Source organism: Trachurus japonicus, chromosome 19, assembly GCF_045865225.1.
Source record: "Trachurus japonicus isolate A0001 chromosome 19, Traja_1.0".
NCBI classification, from domain to species: domain Eukaryota; kingdom Metazoa; phylum Chordata; class Actinopteri; order Carangiformes; family Carangidae; genus Trachurus; species Trachurus japonicus.
This window is the reverse complement of record NC_140925.1, coordinates 16,231,695-16,246,542: the sequence shown is the minus strand read 5'-3', so window position 1 is coordinate 16,246,542 and position 14,848 is coordinate 16,231,695. Positions and strand designations below refer to the sequence as shown.

The following is a 14,848-nucleotide window of genomic DNA, read 5'->3' as shown; positions in this document are numbered from 1 at the left end:
CATTTGCTCAATACAAAAACCCATTCCAATACAGAAACAGTGTATAGGGCCATGTCATTACTGCTTAAAGCACCCTCCGCACACACACAGATCCAACAAGGTGGCCAGCATGGTCTAATGGTCTTGGACTGGCTGTGGGCTGTGACAGAGCTGAAGTGAGGGGGCCTTGTTCTGAGGAAGGGCACAATGAGGGTCAATTGTCCTGCCAGTGAATGGCCTCTTCCTTTGGTACACGCTAATGAACAAGAAAGGGTCATTATTTTCCTGTCTAAAGTGAACTGTCCTCCCATCTTTATACAGACAGGCATGTAAATGTGCCCGTACATGAAGTTAATGGGGTAAATATGAAGTTCAACCAAACCCGCAGATGAGTGGATGAGTTGAAAAGTCAGAAGGAAACCTGCGTGGTGAAGAGGGGAGGATTTTGTAGACGGCTTTAGAGGGACGTCTGATCGCCCAACTCTGCTCTATAGCTGAAAGCATTGTGTCGGAAAGTTGGCTGTTTAATCCCTTGGTCTGTTTCATGTCTGACCTGACCGATGAATTGAGAACCTTTGTAAACCTTTTTGATTATATTTTATAGATAAAATCCTCAATCATCAGCTCTTGTTGACTGAACTATTCCATCCCCATGCTTCTCCATATTCCATGTTGTTTCTTGTCTGCACACAACATCTATTGCACGTCCGCCGGTCCTGGGTGAGCGATCCCTCCTCTGTTGCTCACCCTCAGAATTTTTTTACTGGTTTTCCCACAGTCGATGACAGAGGATACTGTAATTATGCTGTGTAAAGCCCTTTGAGACAAACTGTTGGTTAAAATGGGCTATACTGTACAAATAAAATTGCTTTGCCTTGCTGATGTGGATTTCAGATCATTTATTTATGAGGTTAATCAGATTTATGATGTTTTAACTAACAGAAATGTTTTTCTAGGCTAAAAATGTGTCCTCCATTTTTACATTGATAAATGTACATGATTCAGTGTCCAAGTGTTTCTAAAAATCCTAGAACAGATTGATAAAACATTTTTTAAATATTCTCTCCCTCTCTAAATGTTGTGGCTCATCATCTTTCTGTAGGATGAAGCTCTGACCAACCAGTGTCTTTGTTACTCTTATTTTCCTCACCTTTCTGATATATAGTTCTACTTCCTGCAGTATATTATTGTCCTAATAAAGCAACAGGGAACACACCTTTCCACACTGCCTTTGTATGTACATTTTCTTTTGTTTGTTGTTTGACCTATAGATGTATATGTCTAGCCCAGCGTGCCAAAAACAAGTTTCGCTGAGTTTTTTTTTTTTCCACTGTTTACACTAGAGGGCACTCTTCCCCACTCTGTGACAAATTTTGGTGTTCCTGTGATGAAAGGAAGCCATGTGATCACGCATCACGTGCATAGACGTATTGATCACGCGACCACAACAAACTCATTGATATAACATTATATCTCTATGGCTCTGATCCAACCTATTCCACAGCCACGGGAGCAGACTGTAGCAGCCAATCGCGGCTTACGCTCCGTACAGCGGCCATGAATGGACGTAAACGGACGGCCAGAAGCCCCCTGACCACGCCATCACGTAACCATAGCAAACAAGTGTCTCATCAAACCTATGAACCCTGGTTGAACCCTTTGTTTTCATGTAATCAAAGTCTTAGGTATTCACGATATCAAAACAAACTGGCTCTGTCACAACATGAACACATCTTGTGTCACTGTGATCCTTATCAAAGGCGAAGTCGCATTTTTTCTTTGATCCACCATCCCACCAATAAAAAAAGATCAGCCTATTTAGGTCATTTGAGAGAGAGACAGACAGACAGACACAGAGAAAATCATCGGTCATGCCGTCGAAAATAAAAAATAAAAGGTTCAAAAGAGAGTTCTGCTTGAAAATGTCTCCTTCACTTTAAACCTGTTTTTCTCAGAATTATCCTCCCAGAATGCTGAATTTGGAGAAAACAGCAGCTGTATTCATTTTTTTTCCTGGTGAAAGTCGAGAGTCTCCCCTTTCATTTGAGATATTCTGTGTCATTTTAGTCATAGCACAACATATTCTGTGGCTGTTTGAAAAGTAGTAGAAATCCTCAAAAGTGCTGGCACTGGCTGTACACTGAGGGAAACAACTAATCAGCAAAAACAAGATTTTCAGCCTCTGTTAAGCCTACAGCAGTGATGTACTGTGAGACTGCAGCACCACACTACATCACAGGGTGGTCAGGTGTAGTCTTATGTACCTGACACCACCTGCAGATTGTGGGGAACAATGCAGGGTTAGGGTGCAGTCACCAGGGGCAGCAGGATTATTAGACTAGAGTGAAGTTCATTTTTAAGAATCTGGGAGTCACTGGGATTTAAAACTCCTGTAGGTGTTGTGGTTGTATGTGATGATGACATGCTCTGTGTGGTGGGTACCTTTTGGATTCCAGCTGCTCCTTTAGTTTGCTGTACATTTCTAGCACTGTGAAAGAGGAGATGAGAAACAGGGTCAGCAGAGGGTTTTGTTTGTTGCAGATACATATTTTTGACAGGATTTTGTTTTATCTTATATAACCAACATATCTAGATCCTTGTTATTTTAGTTGCCAGCTTGCATTCCACTTGTGATGCAGAAGCCTGATTGGCGCACAGACACAAACCATTGGAGGTTTTGACAGGCAGGAAGCTCTAAAATTATCTTATTACATAAGCTCTTGTTATTATCACAATCTGAATACTTGTGGGTCTTCAGCTTTGTTAGGGAGAAAGCTACTCAGGGTTCCCACTCTTTTCTTGAAATCATTTTCCAGTTGTAGTCTATTTTGTACATTTAACCAGTTTGTTTCTATGTTTATTCCTCTCTCACCCCCATTATTTTGATTTAGAGGTGTGCAGTTTGTGTCTCTAACTTATGAAACAGTCTCATGAATTGTAAAATGTAATCTCTTACATCTTAATCTCTCCATACTTAGAAATTGTGGGAACCCTGCTACTCACTCAACATTTCATTCCCTCTGCGCTTGAACATACTTAAAGGGATAGTTCAACATTTTAGCAAATTGGCCCATTGCCATAATCCCTATAGTCATAGCAGTAGGTTCGTTACCTTTAATTGTCGGTGCAAGCTATTTTTAGAACGGTGGAGCAGAGCCGCCAGCTGCTCAGAGCTACGCTATGGAGGCTAATAGAATTGCTTGGTTTCCCTCATTAAACTCATCAACTACACAATCCAACAACTCCAAAACGCTCTCATGGAAGTTGTGACCTGCACATTCATCACGCTATGAGATAATGACGGAACGTTACGAGACGTAGTTGTTTTAGAGGTAAATTCATGCAAAACCGGTGATGCGCGTTGCCTTCAGGGACAGTTTTTCAGCAAGCAGTCTCTGTATTTACCTCTAAAACAACTCTGTCTCATAACGTTCCGTTATTATCTCATAGCGTGGTGAATGTGCAGGTCACAACTTGTCCACGAGAGCGTTTTGGAGTTGTTGGATTGTGTATTTGATGAGTTTGATGAGGGAAAGCAAGAAATCCCATTAGCCTCCGTAGCGTAGCTCTGAGCAGCTCGCCGCGCAGGCCAATTTGCCAAAATGTTGAACTATCCCTTTAAAATATCATCACCGTCACACAGGCAGCGGTGGTACCTGGTATACAGAGCTGGAGCTTCTCCACGGTCGTGGCCATGTTCCTCTGCTGGATCCGACAGCAAATCACCTCCTGCGTCTGAGCTGTCACCTGAGGGCAGGAACGCACAGCGGAGGGAGACAATGAGAGAGAGGCCACCACTCTTTAACTGCTGGGTTAAAGAACGGTCATGTCTCATGCAGGACTGTCTTCGGAGTTAACGAGCCCACATACGTCCTGACAGCACAATAAAAAGCACCGTTTTTTTTTGTCCTCTGCACATTCATGCATACGGGAATACGTGGCCTTACCTCCCTCCCGGCTTCTTGTAGTCTTCGATTAGTGTCTGTCACTTGACCCTAGGAGAGCAAACACAAACACAAGTTTAACTGCACAGCCTAAACATTCTTTCTTTATTATTATTGCCTCTAGAACCAATGCCTCTTAACTTGATTTTATGTTTTACAGTCTACAACACTCACTTTTACTGGACCTTCACATGCAAGTCTGCTGGCATTTATGTTTTACCTATTAACACCAAATCCCACATGTCTTATTCCTCTGAGCTCCACTGTTGCCGATTAATGGGCCATAGAAGTTTATTTTGACTCATTTCCACACACACACACACAACCTCATGTTGCTAAAAAAAAAAAGTACGACATGGATAAATGTGCCTATTTGAAACAATGCTCTATTTCCTCTTATTTGAGTAACATTTGTTATAAACTACATTGGCCATCTCTCATAGGAAGTCACTGTGTCTTTTGTTTTAAAATAAACTATGTTGTGAGGAGTTTTAAAACGTAGGCAAAAGAAAAGGAAAACTGTCTGCACAGTAGTCCTCCCAATTTTTATATATATATATTTCTTTTTATTAATAAACAACAACGTTTCGACCACCTACAGTATGGGAGTTTTAAAACTTACTGTAAGCTTCACATCTTCTGAAGTGACCAATGGGCTTCAACAGTGAGGCAGTGAAGCAAGTTGATAAACATAAATGTATAGATATGTACAGAATGTGTGCAGCTGCATGATATATAGTTTTTTTGGTAACACTTTATAAGTACACACTATTAAGCATTAGTTAAGTATTAATAAATACTGAATTCTTCATTTATAACGCATGAATACTCATTAGTATGCAGTTAGCGCTTATCAATGATGAGTAAAACATTTATAATCTTAATAGTGTGTACTTATACAGTGTTAGAATCATCATGTGATTATTTTGGAAAACATTTTACGATAGTGGTTGAAGTTGGAATGACTGCCTTGCATATTATTTTCATATACAGTATATTGATATGTAACCTACAGGTCGCCCTCTTTGTTTGTTTGTTTGGTTGGACTTCACATTTCAACAGCACGTTGATGTCGACAGAGTCAGACTCACTTTAAGACATTCTGGTTTTACTCTGTGACTTTCTCTGCATTGGCACTATTTTTTTCTCCCAACAGTTTGGACTGTTGAGGACTTTTCTCAGAGCGTATGAATACCTCGGTGTCGGACGGTGCAGTCATACATGCTGTCACATGTCTATCTGTCTGTCCTCCCTCTGTCTGCTCCCCCTCTCCATGCCCTCTCTTTTCCCTCTCTACCTCCCTCGCTGCAGCTGCTCAGCCTTGTAATCAGCTCATTGTCCATGAAGGGGCAAGGACAAAGGCAGGAAAATTCAGATTAACCAGGCAGTGAGGACCTGAACCCATCGCTGGTGCACTGGGCCTTTCATGGGGTTTAATGGCTTGTGACAGGCTCTTTCTCACAGATTCAGTGACAAACTTCTCGATTCTGGATGAGGATTTTTGAACTCTCGGCTCTTGTCACACGGCTGAGAACCATGACCCAATTGACCAGTCGGCTTTTTGATGACAATCCTTTCAACAGTGAGGCTTTCAAACAAAAGGGACTGACTACATAATCACCGCTTCTTTTTTCTTCCAGCAAGGGAATGGTACCAGAGAAGGAGTGAAGCAACAATGCTAGAAACTTCACCAAGACTCTACCAGTGGTAGAGCCTATGACCTCTCCATTATGGGACAGTGTCTCTTCTCATTAGATACCATAACTCGCTCACACTAAGTCCTGCAAACTCTAGGACCACAGGGAGGCTTTAGCTTGTCACCTCGAGGCGGATGATTGACAGATACGCTTTGTCCTACCCACCAGGTTGTAACTGTAAGATTTTGATCAACTTTTTTTTATTTGCAACCAAACATTAGCTATGTTTACATGGACACAAATAATCAGAAAAAAATAGGGGAAAATGCAATTCTGAATAAAACTGCAGTGTTTCCCACAGGTTTGCAAGGAGACTGTGGCGGGGGGTCGAACCATCCACCACACTTGTCTGTGTGTGTGAACGACAATAGCGGAAAAAGAGCGCTATGTGGAGATGAATGAATGGAACGATATTGCATTGGTCAAGCCAAAAGTAGAAAAATAGCAGACATAATTTAGTGTGTGTTTAGACGATTCAAAAGTGAGCGAACTGTAGTCTCCTTTACAGCGACGCCTCTTACCATCAGTTTCTCTGCATCAGTGCGGACTTTGAGCAGTTCTGTAATGGCGTCCACAAAGCCTTGGTGGTGGAAATTGCACATCTTCTCGATCTCGCGGTCATGGTTCCTTATCCTGGCATCCAGCTTTTCCATGAAGCGCTTGTGGGCGTTGGGCTGGTCATCATAAATAGACCTAGAAGACACAGAAGAGTTGATCAACATAGTGCAGGAGAGAGAGGAAGGCAAAGCAGAGAAAACAGGATGAACAGGATTGGATCACTGAACCCACTGAACAAAGATTTGTGTTGGAGTTTGTGTTATTCTACAAAAACTTAAGGTGTCACAGTGTACAAAAAACAAGTAAACAGTTTACAGTATTTAGTTTAATCCCTGGTGTGTTACTCTAACGGAACGTTATGGAGTTGTTTTCACGGTAAATTCATGCAAAACCGCTGATGCACGTTCCCATCGGAGGCAGTTTTTCAGCAAGCAGTCTCTGCATTTGCCTCGAAAACAACTCCATCTCGTAACGTTCCGTTATTATCTCATAGCGTGGTGAATGTGCAGGTCACAACTTGTCCATGAGAGCGTTTTGGAGTTGTTGGATTGTGTATTTGATGAGTTTGATGAGGGAAACCAAGAAATTCCATTAGCCTCCGTAGCGTAGCCCTGAGCAGCTCACGGCTCTGCTCCGCCGTTCTAAAAATTGCTTGCACCGTCAATTAAAGGCACTACTGCCTACTGCTATGACTATAGCGATTATGGCAATGGGCCAATTTGCCAAAATGTTTAACTATCCATTTAAATAGTTATATAACAAAGTGTAAATACTGTGTGATGATGTATCATTCAAACTGTTGTACAGAAGTCTCTTTATAAAGGCAGTATACATGGTGAACACTCTCTGGCATACAGGAGCTTCTGTTGTTGCGGTACCACTCTGGCCACTGTAACAAACAGGCAGCCACACTAGTTAGCCACACTTCATCTGACAGACATCCCTGAAGCAAATGCTCAAACTGTGGCTCATCTTGGATGGTGCTAAAGTAAATCACATGCAGGGAGAATGTTGATCTGACATGGTCAAGCACTGCTGCTGTTAGGAAGTCAGCTTTGGCCTCAGGCAGCTGTTTATCGACGCCCCATATAATCTATTAAAAATCATTAACATAAATATTTTCTTTGTCTTTAACCGAAGAGAAGAGCTGTGCTATTAACAGTCATTTTAAATGGTGATGTTATGCTCATCTCAGGTTCATGATGTTCATATGTCAGAGGGCTGATCATGGGAAATGTTTTAACACGTCATTTTTCTCCCACTCCAAAACATCCTTGTGTCAGTTACGCATAAAAAATGACCCATCCTATCTCACAAAAGCATCGCATATGAGCAATGTCCTCAGTTTTAGTTACACTGTCCCAGAATAACAACTGTAGCACACCCAGACAGTTCAGGTAGAAACAGTGAACTCTCCACTTGTTCTCACCACGACCTCCATCATTATTTTTGCATGTCATTGCACAGGAGTACATTTTGTTGTAGGAGGCTTTTAAAGAATGACTCACTGCTATTAGGTATCAACAACAATCATCTCCATCTCTGGTGAAGACAGCCTGTTAATGTGCACACCCCCACACAAAACCAAGACCTCTGGTGAACTGAAATTCCCAACAGCTGATAAATGGGAAGACGCAGGTGTCCACCGGAAACCTGCGTCTACAATTTGCATTAATCTGCAAACTGTCCGGCTGTTTGCAGATTAATGCAAATTGTAGATTTTTTAAAATCATGGTCTTAATTCTACTTCCATTTCTTCTTTGCTTGGATGTAGGTACTATCTAATTTGTGAATTAATTATTTGTAACAAGGGGTAGACAATATAAGTTTGCTTCTTTCTGCCCCCTTTCATTCAAGAGTTACAGTATATTTATTTTATTTTTTGTTTTTATGCTCGATAAATGAATGAAATAAATAAATAAACTAAACTAAACTAAACATTAATTCAGCCGTTTATCATTTTGATTTCTTCCGGGCTCCACATTTGCTTTATTTTGGTCTTATTTATGCATATTTTGGGGGTTTTGACCTTCATTCTTTTTAGTAAAACCATGTACATTGTCAAAATGTGAGGAGCGCCCAGCTTGCAGATGCAGTGTGTTGAAAACAGACTGGCTGGAGCCTGTCTCCACCAGCAGCTACTGCACATGTGTCTCTGAGCAGAGGAGACAGTGACTCATCAACAGACGGTGCCTTCAGGGTCACAACTGAACTGAGGCCACATTGATATTGTAACAAAAGCTCCATCTAAAGTGATTGAGCTGATTTAACAGCTAGATTACAAAACAACAAAAACCAATAACATAGGTTAACATTTAAATTTAATTTGTTTCTGATATAATGAGAATGTTTTGGAAATGATTAACAAGGATTCCCAACTGACACAGTCTGTGAGCCCATGGCCTACTACACTACTGTCACCATTCATCTGACCTGGAGCAACAGCGCCATCTAGTGAAGGCAGAGCAGCGATATAAAGCTGATGAAACCAGATCCTAATTATTGATCCAAAGAGGCGATGGGGGGAAATTTACATCGAGCTCAGTGCTACCTCACACATTAAACCTTAGGCGACAGATCTGGGTGTTGTCATAGAGTCTGATGATTCCTGTCATTTATAGGCACAGGATTTAAAGATGAATGTGATTAATGTGTAGTGTGATCTGTTTTAGACCGATCACAGAGACATTTCAGTCCAGAGAGAGCAGAGAAGTGGACCAACTGACCGACACAACACAACCTGAGCCGTGCCAGGGTTTGTGTGTTTCTGTTTTCTCATTGACATATCTAAAGTCAATGATTATATAAAGTCAGGTTTCAAGTTACATACTGAGTCATGACAAGTTTCCACACTGGTTCTGATAAAATATCACTGCTGTATGTAGAGCTGCACCTAGCAGCTCTGCTGTTGTAAACAACAGCTTGAGCATGTCTCATAGATTGAACATTATGTTTACACTGTAAAATATCTCAAGGTCACCACTGAAAAAAAAACAATAGCCTAAGACATTCTTACCAAGATTTTGCTTTTGTTATTTGTTTGAAATATCATCACAGTCTTTTACTCAAAAACTAAATAGATATATTGTTGACAACATTTCATTTCATTTCATTAATTGTCACTAAATAATTAGTTGTCACACTGCACATTTTATACAATTCTAATCTATAAATTTCATGGTTTGTGTTACTTTCCTTCAAATACACGCCAAGAACTACCCTGAACACCTCCATGGTCGCTCACACCGGGTCGATAAACTGTTAAACTGTCGCAACTGTGCAACTGTGTGTTGAGGCAACACATTAACCACCTTTATGGTAAGATCACAGCTGCAGTCTGAGGTGTAATGATTCTCAGAAACGCCACTCCACTCATGGGTGTGACTGGACACCAACATTGTCTTTGCATGCATCTATTTCTCAAAGTCTTTTTGAGATTTTGGTCAAGTTCAATACACAATATACCTGACGTTAGTTTAATATTACTGCTCTCTCAGCTCACTGCCATGCCCAGTCAGTACAGTAAGGGCAGATGTACTTTATTGTTGCGATTGTAGTATGACTGAACATTAAAGCATCAATTGAGTGAAATCCAAGTTGTGATAGAAATAATCAATATTCAAGCATAGTCTGACAATTGTAATGCAGCAAAACTGGCTGCGCTGCTGACATTGTTAAACCTGCCAACAAAGGCTAATGCATCAGTTAATGCATTGAGCGTGAAATGAAATATCAAAATAATAATTAGTTGAGAACTAATTCAGTTGAGAAAATTGCTCAAATCCTCACTGAAACATCTAGTAACATATTCTGAAACATTTAACCCAAAACAACAACTATGTTATAGTAAAGTCAGATAATCAATCAGTGACGCAGTTTTCTGCTTGTTGTATTAAATAAATTGAATAGGGAATAATCATTGTGCCCATTTTTGTTTCATTTTTCTTTTTTTAAACAAATTTTAACCAAACTTCCAGATGTCCTTGTTTCCTATTCATAAGAGTCCAGATACGAAAAATCCTAAAACCCCATTGTTCTGACTAACAATACGCAGCATCCAACAAACCACATCCAGTAGACCTGACCTCTGTGAGCGACAAAGCAGCAGTTGCAGACATTTTGTTTAACAAATCAGCTGCTGCTTCATCTTATCAAATGTCCATTCTCACTTTCAAATACTTTGCAGAGGAGTTGGACGATAGCAGAGCTGCTAAAAGACAAACCCAACGTTAAAACTGATAAAAGAAATAGAAAAGCAATTATTAGTGGGTCATATCTCTAAACCACAAGCCCAAAGTGATGACTGACTACTGTGTGTTTTAGAGCCGTTAGGTAAAACGCTCTTCCTCATTTCGTATCCCTGCTGAGAAAAAAATTACTTTTTTGAGTGTGTTTAACCTGCAGAATATAAAGAGCAGTTGCTTTAACTGACCAAAAAACCCACAACATGATGAAGGGAAACGCAGCAACTCGTTACAACAGTAAGGTGGCACTGGCTAATGTTTGGTGCTCTTGGCAAATAGCCCATTACCACAGAGGTCGTCAATGATCTGACATGCAAACTAGACACAAGCCTGTCCGTGCAGCCCAGTAATCATCAGTCTCCATGCTGCCATATGAGTTTCCTCTTTCCTGCTATTAATAATTGAAAGCAGGTGGTTGCTGAAACAAATAGATCACTATCTTCCTGCTTCCTGTCAGGACAGGAAGCATACTTCAGCCCGTCTAAAGTGGCCTCTGGGCAGCAAACAATATGCTTTATCCTTCTAGCTTCCAATATGTGAAAAGTCAGTCAGCCATAACACCAATCCCTAAATACATACAGTATATCAGACAAAACCCTTTCATAACGCCATGTCTTGCAACTTCCTCTTTTTGTCAGTGGGTCAGTCCACACCCAGCAAGGCCACAGTGCCTAAACACTAGAGCTGGTATATAAGCAAGCGTAGTGACCTGTGTCATAAGTAGTAAAACTTAAGCAAACATTATATGCCAATAAACTTTAGTGCGAGAGCGGCTTGTTGGTTAGACCTGCTTATGAGTATATTACTGTTCTTTATCACAAACACAAATAATGTACAAATAAATAAAAGCACAAATTATGTCTTCATTCAATGTTTTCAATACTGGGTCCATTTACTTGGGATGCTCACCACAAAGTCATCATCACAGAATGAAACATGAGACGTGAAACTCTGGGCATCTACAACTGTATACAAAGCCTTGTAAATAGAAGCTGGACTATTAAAAACACATTTAGATTAGAGATTATTTCTAACACTGTATTACAAGCCTTTGAAAAATATAATAAACAGACGCTGGACATACTATTAAAACACAATAGAGACTATTTCTGTATCTGTACTATGATTTTGAAGATCAGACAAAGATCATTTAGGAGCCAGTGACAAGGCAAAGGGCATAACTGACATTTTATTACCTCTAACCTAGATGTCCTGTGCTGTTAAAAGACTGACAGTGTAGATAGCATCATAAAAGACAGAGAACAAGCTGCCAGAGGTGAAACAGACATTCACCGGTTTCCCCAGGTGTGCTAAAAGACTAGCCTGTCTACACATTACGACAGGTACATGTGACAGGTGGAAGCTACAGTCTGTTTATAAACACTCATTTGTTTAACTAATGTCACTCACTGTGGCCTTGGGAGCTGTAGCCTGGTAGCTACTTGTCAAAACCAGTGCAGCATGCTAGAGGGGGTTAGCTTGAGCCATTCAACATCCCATTACCACATCAATAAGCTAATCAGCAACCACAACACAACATAACACAACACAACACAACACAACACAACACAAAGGGGTTCAAGATGACTCATCCAACCATGGCACAGCAGAATGACAGGCAGCAGGGTGAACTTTCTATTTATTGCTCACCAGCTACTAGCCTGAATTACTGGCATCGCTAGTTAACATCAGTAGGATGTGCAGTCCCACAGCCACACCCACTGACGATGTTTACATTTTTGACAGGTCACCAGGCGTCCATCAGCACACACACAACCAGGAACCCCCCCTCCACCCCCCAAACACACACACACACACACACACACACAGACACAGACACATACACACACACTCGGTTTTTAGCACAGCTGCGTTAAAACGACTGAAACACTGCTCAATGTTAGCCTGTTAGCTAGCAGCCCCAGCTGGGCTCCAGCCTCATTTCCACTCCATGAAACTGACAGATATAAAAAATAAATAAATAAACAAATAAATAAAAAACCTCCTGTCAGATATAAAACAAAATATAAACAACCTCCTGTCAGATACTGCTAACGTTAGCCTGCCGGTGGCTAGCTGAGCTAAGCTAGCCCGTGAACAAAAGGTACGGTATTGTAGGCGACGTAAGCAAACACAGAGACGTGACGGTCGGTGAGTCCTCTGTAAGAAGACATTACGTCTCACCGGAGAGTGGGACCGACACAGGCCGTGTCGGTGCTCTCTATTTCCTGTAAAATGCGCTCGTGCTCCGTTATGCACTCCAGGGTTTCATTCTCCGCCATGATTGTTGTATGTGTGTGTGAGTGTGTGTGTGTGTTGTGGCTGTGACTGCAGCTGCAGCGGTGGTACGGCTACAGGTCAGGGTCCGGCCTGCAGGGGGCGCACTACAGCTGTGATGGTTGCAGCGGCAGCAGCTTTGTTTCCACACACCCCCTTACCTATGTTACAGTAGTGTTGGTCAGAGCATCAGCAGACCTGCACCCAAAAGACGCTGCTGTGGCCAACATGGTGAACCAGTTGGGTTGTTGGCTGTTGGCTGCATCGTTGAATTACAGATTGATTGATATTAATCTAATAAAATAATACATAAGAATTAATAATAATTAATAATAATGTTTTCAATAATTACATCTGTATATTTGTGCACTAACACCATATAAAATCAGCCTCATGTGGATTTATTAGTTTACTTTTATTGTCTCCATTGGGAGAAATCTGTCTCTGAGACTAGGTCTGGCCCATCTTTGACACTTGTGTCTGCTATTTAAAAATCACATTTTGATTACGGAAATTAAAATTAATAGGTTGTTGCCACAAATCATGCAGAAGAGGAAGTATTTCTTTCAGCCTTACATGGTCCCAGCGAAAAAAATAAAAAATTTAAGAAAAATCAAAACAAAATAACCAAACATTTATTTCCCTGTCAAATACAGCAGTGGACCACATGCACTCATCTTCATTATTGATGTATAGGCCATAATAATAATACCAATAATAATAATAATAATAATAATAATAATAATAATAATAATAATAATAGGCTAATTAATAATAATAATTTTCATTTTTATAGAACCTTTCAAGCAAATGCACAAAGTACTTTACAGATAAAACATAACAGAAAAAGAATGGAAAGGACAGAAAACCACATGTATACCCCCCTCCCTTTAAAATCACATAAACCACAGGATATTAAGATCAGGCAGTATTTTAATCTCTCAGTTTCCGAAGCAGATGAATGAGTTTACCTTAAGGTGGTTCCTAGAGGGAGGTCCACAGATTCTAGCTCTGCAAAGATGTTCCCAAACGTTTTCTCTTCCTCTTTGTTGTCCTCTTCATTTTGACTGGGGGGGTCAGGTAGAGCAGCATGGACCCTGTCACTGGTCATTTCTCTCTTTGCACTTAAGTGTGACGACCAAGATCCCTGCATGAGTGAGAGCGACCAAGAGCCGTCTGTGGCTGTGTCTGTGTCTGTGTCTGTCTGTATGTGTGTGTGTGTGTGTGTGTGTGTGTGTGTGTGTGTGTGTGTGGCAGATTCCAGGGCACCTGCTATGGTCAGCAGAAAATGAGGGTGCAACAGGAAAAAGAGACCTTGTGATTCACTGGACTTTGAAACCACCAACAGTAACTTCAGCTGCTCTGTGTTAACATTTTCTGTAAGGTATACCCTAAAGGAAATACATGAAGAAGCCTGGCCTGTTGGCTTTACCCAGCACATACACAGCAGCTGGCCGGTCACGACGTGATATGTGTGTGAATGTTGGCTTGAGTTTATGGAAAGTTACAGAGACGGTGCTACCCGACATGCAGCATGGAGCGAGTCTAAATCCCAATTTAAACAGATCGAGGACTGTGGAGCCTTTTCAATATACAGACATGTCACTACTGATTAGAGATAGACTTGGAAAAAAATATCTAACTTCATTGAAACATAATTTAGCCTATACAGTATGGGTCACATTGTACTGTAAAAAAAATAAATAAATAAGAAAAAGAAAGAAAAAAAATCTGCAATCCTTCACTGTGTATTTTATAAAACATTCCCTCAGTTTCTGTAAGATTAAAATGGTTTACAATGAATGAAAATGTAACCTGGGTAGAGCAAAATAACTTACTTTTCTTCGAGTAAAAACTGTTAAATAAGTAAAACTACAACATTTCCCCCTGAAATGAAGTGAGTTTAAGTAGACTGAAATACATCAAACTGTATAACGCTGAGCACTCACATCTTCCATAGTACTGTTGTCATTCAATGTTGTGTGCGTGTGTGTTTATGTATGTGGGTTTCCTTATAATCTCCTAATAAGTGGTTGTGCAGTGTAATAAATATTATTTGACACTCTTTTCACATTGTGTCAGTGTGTCAGAGGCCCACTAATGGTACCATGGAAAGGTCACCACATTTTCTGAAATTACACTTTGAGTA

At 40.6% G+C, this 14,848-nt stretch overlaps 1 protein-coding gene across 7 annotated transcripts in view; it reads right to left on the bottom strand.

Moving 5' to 3' along the window:
• Positions 1–13,906, bottom strand: part of exoc6 (exocyst complex component 6) — a 43,004-nt gene extending 29,098 nt beyond the window's left edge. For 4 of the 7 annotated variants that reach the window (XM_085761207.1, XM_085761208.1, XM_085761209.1 and 1 more), the window contains exons 1-5: positions 13,671–13,906; positions 6,142–6,313; positions 3,927–3,974; positions 3,636–3,726; positions 2,422–2,467 (exon numbers count right to left, since the gene is read on the bottom strand). In XM_085761207.1, the coding sequence (XP_085617333.1) occupies positions 2,422–2,467; positions 3,636–3,726; positions 3,927–3,974; positions 6,142–6,313; positions 13,671–13,852 (539 nt within the window). In that variant the 5' untranslated portion in view covers positions 13,853–13,906. Of the gene's footprint in view, positions 1–2,421; positions 2,468–3,635; positions 3,727–3,926; positions 3,975–6,141; positions 6,314–12,606; positions 12,734–13,670 lie in introns of those variants that run through there. The other 3 variants (XM_085761211.1, XM_085761212.1, XM_085761210.1) reach the window with 2 other exon arrangements.
• Between the last annotated feature and the right edge of the window lie 942 nt (positions 13,907–14,848).